Here is a 9689-nt window from a genome sequence, read left to right as displayed (position 1 = left end):
GGTCAACTCATTAAAAAAGCCACCCAAAACAGTAACAACCTCCCCTCTTGCTCCATTTGCCCTTCTTGCAGAGCTCAGTAGCTTGCTCGTGTGGTAGACTGTCGCCAGTAGGGACACGAAAGAACCACACTCACCCGACAGGTTGAAGTGAGCAAAGAAAAAAGGGCCGTTTATTGTCGTTTTTGGGTTTAAATAGGATTTGGAGATTTGTCCAGGATTGGAGGACAAAGGGGACACCCCTCTGACCCCAATGGTCATCTCAGAAGTCCATCACATATTGGTATGTGAAAACAATCTACTTGTTTATGTTACATCCGTGAGAAACTCCACTAGAAATATGTAAACAGTCATCAGAAGGCTGAAAATCAGGGCGACATCTCACCCTTTTTGTGTTAGAAAAAGGAAAAGAAAAATGTACAATGTTCAGTCTCTGCCTTTGGAAGGACCATCAGAGTGAACACTCGCATCGTCTGTATCGGAGTCATCACTCAATGGTTCATCCACTTGCTGTCTTTCATTTTGGTCACCGTGTCCGGCTTGCCTGTCGGTCGGATTCTGCCTTTGAGGTCGCAGGTCCGGACGAACACACTTCGTAGGTACCCAGCGTACTCCAGTATCTGTGGGTACACACGCATACCCACGCCCCGAAGCGATAGGGCCATAGGGACCTTCCCACTGCTTAGTGACTAAATGTCGCACCCAAACTTTCGCCCGAGGCTGATGCGTCCCGTCCGATGCCTGCAACGAGAGGTGATGGTTCACCATAATAGGGTTGTTAGAATTCTGTGGCACCGTAAGGTGATTGATAGTGTACAAAGCCTTTGCCAGCCGACTGTGCGGGGTCTCACCCTGCATTAACCGTTTTTGTTTTGGAAGAACCCGCTTCAGAGTACCATGAGCGCGTTCTACAATTGCTTGCCCACTCGGAGAATGAGGGATACCGAACTTGTGCGACGCTCCCCATAGCTGCAGGAACTGCCGCACCTTCTGCGAGGCATAAGCAGGACCACTGTTGGTCTTCACAGCAGAAGGTATGCCTAAAACGGCAAAGGCCTGCCTCCAGCGGGCAATGACATCGCGGGTCTTTTCTCCCGTGTGAGCAGAAGCCCACATTGCAGAGGAGAAAGTATCAACAGTGACATGCACATACTTGAACCGGCCAAACTCGGCAACTTGGGTAACATCCGACTGCCAAAGCTCTAAGGCCCTAAGGCCTCTGGGGTTTAGCCCTGCCGGTAAAGGCACAGCCAGTGCATGACAGTCGTCGCATGATTCGACAATGTCGTGAGCCTCCGCTGGCGTCAACTGAAACTGCTTTTGTAAGGTATGTGCGTTCTGATGAAAAAACCCATGTGATGCCTTGGCCTGTGCGAGTGTATCAGGCTGAGGTGCTACCCGTGCAGGGTTAGCCAACTTGTCAGCCCTCGCATTACCTTCCGCGATAAATCCTGGCAGATTGGTATGGCTTCTAACACGCAGAACGTAGAATGGATGAAGCCGGGCCTGAATGGCACACCACAGGGCCTTCAGCCAACGAAACAGATCAGCATTGCTAACCTCCTTCAAAATCGAATGGCCCAAACGCTGTGCCATGTCGGCCACATAAGCGGAATCCGTGACCAAATTGAAAGGTTGCCAGGAAAACTTTTGAAATGCCATGACGGCAGCCCTCAATTCAACCAACTGGGATGATCCATCTTCATGACCTTCCAGAACCTGCCACCCAGATCCATCCTTCCAAGTGACAACGGCCTTTCCGGTCCGTCCCGAGCCGTCAGTAAAGACAGTGGGTCCTTGCACTGGCTCCTGACTATTTTTTGACCGCAAGGAAATTTCTGTGAAGTTTGCCACTTGCAATAGCTTCTGGCTGGGCAGATGATAAGTAATCTGCCCTGTAAAATTTTCCAGAGCGCTTTGCAGAGAAATACTGTTTGCAAAGCTCCACTCAAATTCCAGAGCAGCTCCCAGTGGGAGAAGGCCCGTGAGGGTGCTGCATTCACGCCCAGTCACAAAATCACAGAACATGGAAGGGACCTTCAAGATTACCTTATTCCATCGCCGTGGGGTTAGAAACGCGCTACTTTTTAGATACAACTCAATGGGGACAAATCGTCGAAATAAAACTCTTTATTAGTAACGATTCAGCTGAGCCAGGTGCGTACCTCCCTTCCCCGAGAGACGAGCACGCACACCCTCCGAGAAAATGGCTTTTTTGATACGCTTTCTTGGCTGGAGCAGTCCCTGTCCCCTTTCCCATTGGATGGGTACTTAGAAACTTCCCTTCTCTCCTGACTGCCAACTTTTCACGGAATCACAGAATTAATTAGTTTGGGAAAGACCTGTCAGATCATCTAGTCTAACCTATGACCTAAGAGCACCTTATCAACCAAACCGTGGCATGAGTGCCACGTCCAGTCTTTTTCAAACACGTCCAGGGTTGGTGACTCCACCACCTCCCTGGGCAGATGACTCCAGCGTGCAGTCACTCTTTCAGTGAAGAATTTTTTTGTAACATCTGACCTAAACTTCCCCTGGCACAGCTTAAGGCTGTGTCCTCTTGTTCTGTCAGTTGTTGTCTGGGAGAAGAGACTGACCCCTACCTGACTACAGCCACCTTTCAGGGAGTTGTAGGGAGTGAGAAGGTCACCCCTGAGTCTCCTTTTCTCCGGGCTAAACAACCCCAGCTCCCTCAGCTGCTCCTCACAGGGTTGGTGTTCCAAGCCCCTCTTCAGCCTTGTTGCCTCCTTTGGATGTGTTCAAGTGTCTCGTTGTCCTTCCTAAACTGAGGGCCCGGAACTGGACACAGCACTCAAGGCGTGGCCTCACCAGTGCCAGGTACAGGGGAAGAATGACCTCCCTGCTCCTGCTGGCCACACCATTCCTGATCCAGGCCAGGAGCCATTGGCCTTCCTGGCCACCTGGGCACACTGCTGGCTCATGTTCAGCTGCTGTCACCAGCACCCCCAGGTCCCTTTCTGCCTGGGCACTGTCCAGTCACGGTGTCCCCAGTCTGTAGCGCTGCAGGGGGTTGATGTGGCAAACGTGCAGGACTTGGCACTTGGACTCGTTAAACTTCATGTCATTGGACTCTGCCCATCCATCCAGCCTGTCCAGGTCCCTCTGAAGAGCCCTCCTATCCTCCAGCAGATCGACATACACTCCCAGCTTGGTGTCATCTGCCAATTTACGGTCCCCTCCCTTCTCATCCTACCTGCTTTTTAATCACTTCTTCAACCCCACCCCTCTTCCAGCTCACAGCAACACTCCAGAACAAATCCAAACAATCCAAACAACAACACACAGAACCAACAACTTTCATTCTTTAATGTAATTACCTTTTGGCTTCAGCAAAATATCATCTCATCTCTCACAATCCACCCTTTCCTTTTATTATCCTTTTTTGCCAAAGCCCTTGATTTACTCATCCGGTCCGCTCAGCATAAACTGACTCCTTTTGCAAAGTAGTTATAAATAAGATTAATCAGTCTTTTATTAGGTCAGTGTTAAATTCAATCTATTTAAAAGTTCCTGAGTTGTCAGTTCACGTTGCTGTCCATAGTTCCTCCAGCTCAAGAGAAGTAAGTTGTAGATGGACTTGTGTGCAGTGCCTCCCATCAGTTCCACGGATGCTTGGATGAAGCAAACCTCAGATCGGAACTGTGGCAACAAAGATTGCCTTCCTCGGTGTCCATACCCGCTTCCTAAGTTCTGTGCACTAGAACAGCACGCTGTGGGGACATAGAGGTGAAGTGCAGAAGCCGTGACACTCCATCCAGCAATTTCCAGAGTCTTAGAACGTAATTTCCTATTTTTCTTTTGTCAAGGTCTGGTATGACTTATATTCCCAATGCTCAACACCCAAGGGATTGCAGCAAAAGTCTCTCTGGTGGCAAACACAGAGGTCAGTCCGGTCTTGCCCTTGACTGTTTACTATGAAATCATCTTTTGAAGATTAACTTTAAAGGGTCACTTCCTTGTACCACTGTCCAAGTTTGGAGAGGAGCTTCTACTGGTCCTTTGACTTGAGAGGTGTGAGACCACTCCTGTTCTGCAGTCCTGAACACTGTTTCAGTTGTTAAAAGTACCTGAAAAGGACCTTCCCGTGCTGGTGTAAAGGTAAAGAAGCAAATCTCCTGGTTTTACCTGGTGTATATGAAAATCTAGAGGTGACGTTGAGGGTAACAACCCTTTTCTTCCAAGACCCATGAGAGAAAGTTTAATTGCCTGCAAATCATTTCTGAGATATAAGTCATTAGTTTCAGCCAACCCCTCCTCCCTTCCCACCTGAGGTAACCCAAATAACGTTTCATATGGAGAAACTCCTATGTCCTTTCTTGGAGCAGTTCTGATCCGTAATAATGCTAATCTGCTTTCAAGCATTAATTTGGTACTTTGGTTCTTAAGGATAGCATTCAATCTCTCCACACATCCAGAGCTTTGAGGGTGCTACAGGGTATGACATTTCCAATTTATGTCTAATACAACACATACAGAATGAAAAATTTTTGAAGGAAAGTGTGTTTCCTTATCTGAGTCCATTCTTTCAATTATCGCATATCTGGGAATGATTTGTTCTAAAAGCTTCTTGGCCACTTTGGAGGTAGGAAAGGCTTCTACCCAGTGGGTGAGGTGATCAGCTATTACCAGAAGGTATTTCCATCTCTGTATTTTGGGCAACTCGGTGTAATCTACTGGCATATTTTGAAAGGGCCTAAGGGCTAGGGCTCTTCCCTCACTAAGGTGTTTTCTCATCTCTTTCTTATTTATCTTTTATCAAATCAAGCATTGTTCAGTCACTATTTGGCTATTGTATAGACTGCCTCACAGCAGCAGCAAGTTCTTAAGAACTGATCACACAGTGCTTGAGCTCTGCAGTGCATCCCGTGCTGCAGCTTAATTAAAATTTCTCCAGTAATTGCTTTATTTATTATTGGGCTCCCTTCCCTGCCTGGCTGTGACTGGAACGACACCAAAGAGAAAGTGTCTGCAGCAAGAGAAGGCTGTGGTTGGGTAACTGGTTCTGTTTGTTGTTGCTGCTGGTGTTGTTTGTTTCCCTTGTTATACATACTAGAAAAGAACTGTTCCTCTTTTCCCCGTATCTTTGCATGAAAGCCCCTTAATTTCAAAATTATAACAATTTGGAGGGAAGGGGGTCAAATTCTCCATTCCAGAGAGGCCCCAGACATCTGTCTTTCCAACCAAGACAAGCTGACAATTAACCATGTATTGCTAATTGTTTAATAACAATTAGTTAACAATTAGTAGAGACCATCAGCAGCTGCAGCAGCAGCAGACACAACGTTGGCAGCTCCTGCCAGATGCTCCAGCTGACGCAAATGCTGTCACTCAGGTGGTAAGTTCCAGTGCAACTGCTTCTGGGGTCTCTGTCCTTTCTCTTCCTGCCGTAACGCAGAGCGTTTTGGTTTATCACGACTCTTCTGCTCCCGGGCTCTGCCTTTCACAATCACCCGCACCTTCTTCTGAGTCGCCTCCAGGTTAGGGATCCTAGGAAGAAAGGGCCCGGTATCAGCCAGACGAGCATTTCCAGCACGCCACTTTTCTGTCTCCATGCAGAGCACACAATGTTGTGTCCTCTCTCTGTGCAAGCAGCAAGCAGCAAATTAAACAACTGCTCTCGCTGCATGGAGGCTGCAGAGGTGCAAGGGCAGGGACAGGAGCAGTTAAGTGCCTGGGGACCAACTGCAACACACAGGATTCCATGTAGAGAAGCAGCCCTTGCTTGTCCCAAAAGAAGCAGAGCTCGGTCCAGGGTGCTCCCTGGGTCTCTTGTTACAGATTTTGCAACCCTCCAGGAGCTTCCTATTTCATTCAAGGTCTTTTCCCAGTGTCTCCCTACCAAGGCCAGAGGATCTTTCTGTGCTCCTGTGGGTGTGTGTGTCTGCTGCCTCTCTGGGATTGCCTGTCTCCAGGCCCCCCATCCCAGTCACAGGGACTGAAGGGAGGGTGTTAGGGGATGAACCAGGCTGCGCTGGGTGATGCCCAGCAACAGGACAAGAGGCAACGGGCAGAACCTGAACAGGAAACTCCACCTGAAGCCCAGGAAGAACTTCTTTCCTGTGCAGGTTGCCCAGAGAGGGTGTGGAGCGTCCCTCACTGGAATTACTCCAGAGCCCTCTGGACACAACCCTGTGCCATGTGCTCTGGGATGACCCTGCTTCAGCAGGGAAGCGGGAGCAGATGACCCACTGTGATCCCTTCCAACCCGCCCCAGCCAGTGATTCAGTGATACCCGTCAGCAGCATGAGTTGCCAAGCGTGTAGACGTTTCCCACCTGCACAGCATGGTGGCCGTAAACTTCCCCACGCTCTTCGGAGAGAACAGGACGTGAAAGGTCTGCTTCTCGCCAGGAGCGATGGTGCCGTGGTAGGGGTTGATGGAGAACACTGGCAGGTCATGGAGGGCATCTGGGAGGATTTCCAGGGAGGAACTGACACGCTGCAGAGGGAGGTGCTTTTGCTTTGAGTGGTGTGGCTTCTTGGAGCGGTCCTGCTGCTGCTGAGAGAGGTGCCGTTCCTTGGAGCTGTGCTGCTTCTGGGAACTCTTCTTCTGCTTCGAATCCAGCTGCTGCTCCTCAGAAAGCTGCTCCTCCTCAGAAAGCTGCTCCTCAGAAAGCTGATCCTCCTCAGAAAGCCGCTCCTCAGAAGCCTGCTCCTCCTCATAAAGCTTCGTCATGTCATTAGGGTCTATCTCCGGAAACTCTGCCTCGTCCTCATAAAGCGGCTCCTCAGAAAACTCCTCCTCCTCCTCCTGGTCTGTGTAAAGGCACTCCTCCTCAGAAAGCCGCTGCTCCTCAGGCTGCTGCTGCTCCTCGGAATCCTCCTGCTGCTGCTGCTGCTGCTGCTCAGAATCCTGCTGCTCGGCAAGCTGCTGCAGCTGCCACAGCTCAGAAGGATGGATCTCAAAAGGATGGTCCTGCTCCCACCAGAAACGACTCACCAGCTTCTTCTGATGCCTTACAGTAGCAGAAGACAGGAAGCGCCCTGCAGAGAGGAAGAGGACACCTTTCAAAGACAAAACCCTGTGTTGCCAGCAACTCTGCCTCCTGCTGCAGGTAGGCGGAAGAGAGCTGGGATGCACTTGGAGCATCTCTGGCCAAGTACTTTCAGCAGGAAATAGAGCGTCTGGGAGCAGGGTCCCTGCCTGCAGCACACACTCCCGTGCCAGAGCAGGAGAGCTGGTTTTAGACAATGACTTTGCATTTGCCCTGGAATGGGGAACTGCACACGGACAGGGGCTGTAGGGCAGCTCACGCATTACACCATTGTTTTTCCCAGTCTCAGACTTCTCTCAGAGATGACCTGATGTCCCCTTCCCAGCCCTGACCCAGGCACGTGGCTTTCCCCAGAGTCTGCCTCAGCTCCTTTGCAGAGCACAGGTGGCAGGGCGAGAACAAAAGGGGCTGAAAGGCAGAGGGGGGCAAGGAGAAAACTCCAGCTGCAGCTGGGAAGATGCTGATGAAAGTGGATGTGTGGACAAGGATGAAAAAGCAAGTCATGTTTTGGAGTGAAGTGGCAGGGTGTTCTCCCCAGGCCCTCAGCTACCGAGTGAAATGCCCTTACGCATCAGAGTGGTTGAGAATGGCTTCTTCACTGCTTCACTATCTGCAGCTTCCTCCCAGGAGTATTCCAGGGCTACCTTCCCTGTGTTGTGCATCCTGAAACTGAAAAGCAAGGAGGAGGAATAAAAAAAAAGGTCCAATAAATATAAAGCAAATAGTACAGTAACATGGCCTGATGGACTCCTGGTATCAATTTCTCCTGAGGAGCATCTTCTTCCCCAGGCAACCCTGCCACGTTCCGCTGTCCTGGGTGGCCCAGAAATGTATTTCCAAGTCTGGAAGTTTAAGAGGAAAGGGCCAACATGGTGCCCAGGACATTGAAGCTGAGGGGCTTACTCTGGACTTTAGGTTTTGTTTGACTGCAAACTTATTCTTGAGCAGATGAGGACAGGTGACAGGCAGTGAAAGCAAACCCACGGCTGTCCTCAGCAGAAGGGTGTGGCAGCACTGAACCTGTCCTGACCACCACCTCCTGCTTGGCTTTGTGTGCACGTGAATGGGCCTGTGCTGGTTTTGGCTGGGGTAGAGTTCTGGGAAGCAGGCACTGGGTCAGCCCTGGGCAAAGGCAGCTCCCGCTCACAGGGCCCTGCCTGGCCTCCAGCACTCACGTGGCTCTCCTTGTCTGGAAGGGCAAGGTATCCTTGAGCTGGACCACAGTCGTGTTCAGTTTTAACTGGCTGTAGGCAACAACGGCGCTGAGGTACAGCTCGGCCTCCTGGCTGCTGTCCTCCAGCACAGCGTGAGCTGGTTCTGGGACTCTCTTGACCACCTGCAAACAGAGGAGGGAGGAATCACTGAGCAGAGCCCAGAAAGTCAGGCTGAGAAGGGAGTCTTTTGGCCTCCGGGATCAGCCTCATAGAGGGACTGGAAAGGACCGTTCACTTTCACTTCCCTGCAAAGATGACAAAATAGAGACTGCTCTGCTACGGTAGTTGTTTCTACCCACTGATCAAAGCAGTCACTACTACAGCTGTTAATATACCCATGGCAACTTGTGGAGTCCCTCGTGCCATTAAAGGAATTTCCAACTGCCCTGCCCTGGAAAAGCTAGGATTAAAAATACCCCAGGTGTAAAAAAAGGCTTCTCCCCCGTGGCTCCTTGCAAACATTGTGCAATCTGCTCTTGGGGTTTTGCAAGTCCATCACTCCTCCCATGGTATCCCCTCTTCCTATTTCCCCATTGGCTATGGGGCCTGGTGTCCTGTTCCTCTCTTCCCTACGGTCACTTGCCCTCTGCCCTGTCCCCGGGACCACTCATGAACATGAGACCCTACATAACCGAGGAAAACCACATGGCCACTCTCTTTCTGGCCTCTGATTCACCTTCAGCACACGGAATAAACACTTGCTGGAAATTTATCTGGGGCTGGGAGCCTTCTGCCTCTCTTGCTGAGCTAGCCTGGTAACGTGGGTGGTTATGTGAGCTTGAATTGCTGCCTGAATACTTCTCAAGCAGTTTCTCTACGGAGAGGCTGACTGGGATTTAGAAAGGCTCTAAGTGCACTCCTAAAAGGACGCACTGCTACAGAGACTATAGCTGCGTTCCAGTGCCCGCACATCAACCTTGTAGAGGGACTGGCTTTTTTCCTGGTCCCCTATAAATACAGCAGGTCTCAAAATTAGGGTTAAGTTCCCCTGCTGGAGCTTTGTGGATGGAGAACCCAAAGACTGAAGAGTTCTGGAAAGCACCTTTTTCTTCTTGTCTTAGGAGAAAGTGCTCTCCACATGTCACGTGTGGAGCAACAACCACACTGCAGGGAGCTGGCAATGGGCATTTTGGGATGGGAAAGATCTCACTAGGAAAGTCTCCAACTGCAGATGTTCTGATAGAAAAGAGGATGGTTTAGAGGCCTTAAAATGGTCCAGGAACTCAGAAAGAACCTTCAGCCAAGACGAGTGTGTTTGGCAATAATGACAATAAAAGCAAGAGCATCTGGAGATGATCCTTCTCCAGACTCCTCCATACTGTCATACAGTGCCTGGGCTACTCCATGCTGAGATATCCCACACAATACAGAGATCACAACTAAAAACTCTGGTATCCATGCAGACAAAACTTGGAGTTCACCAGCACGTGCAGGAGAAGTATACTTCTCTCCACTTCCATAGA

General features: G+C 50.2%; 1 protein-coding gene across 1 annotated transcript in view; it reads right to left on the bottom strand.

Annotated features, from left to right (window-relative positions):
* Nucleotides 1-5160: 5160 nt before the first annotated feature.
* LOC136296110 (hydrocephalus-inducing protein homolog) overlaps nucleotides 5161-9689 on the bottom strand; it is a 94818-nt gene continuing 90289 nt past the window's right edge. Inside the window, 5 exon segments of the mRNA XM_066194942.1 lie at nucleotides 5161-5505; nucleotides 6293-6515; nucleotides 6840-7001; nucleotides 7581-7681; nucleotides 8188-8348. Of these exon segments, the coding sequence (XP_066051039.1) occupies nucleotides 5343-5505; nucleotides 6293-6515; nucleotides 6840-7001; nucleotides 7581-7681; nucleotides 8188-8348 (810 nt within the window). The 3' untranslated portion in view covers nucleotides 5161-5342.

This window comes from Chamaea fasciata, unplaced genomic scaffold (genome assembly GCF_029207755.1).
Source record: "Chamaea fasciata isolate MVZ Bird 193981 ecotype frontalis unplaced genomic scaffold, bChaFas1.0.hap1 SCAF_12, whole genome shotgun sequence".
Classification (NCBI taxonomy): domain Eukaryota; kingdom Metazoa; phylum Chordata; class Aves; order Passeriformes; family Sylviidae; genus Chamaea; species Chamaea fasciata.
Note: the sequence above shows the minus strand (reverse complement) of the source record. Positions and strands in the feature narration are given on the sequence as shown.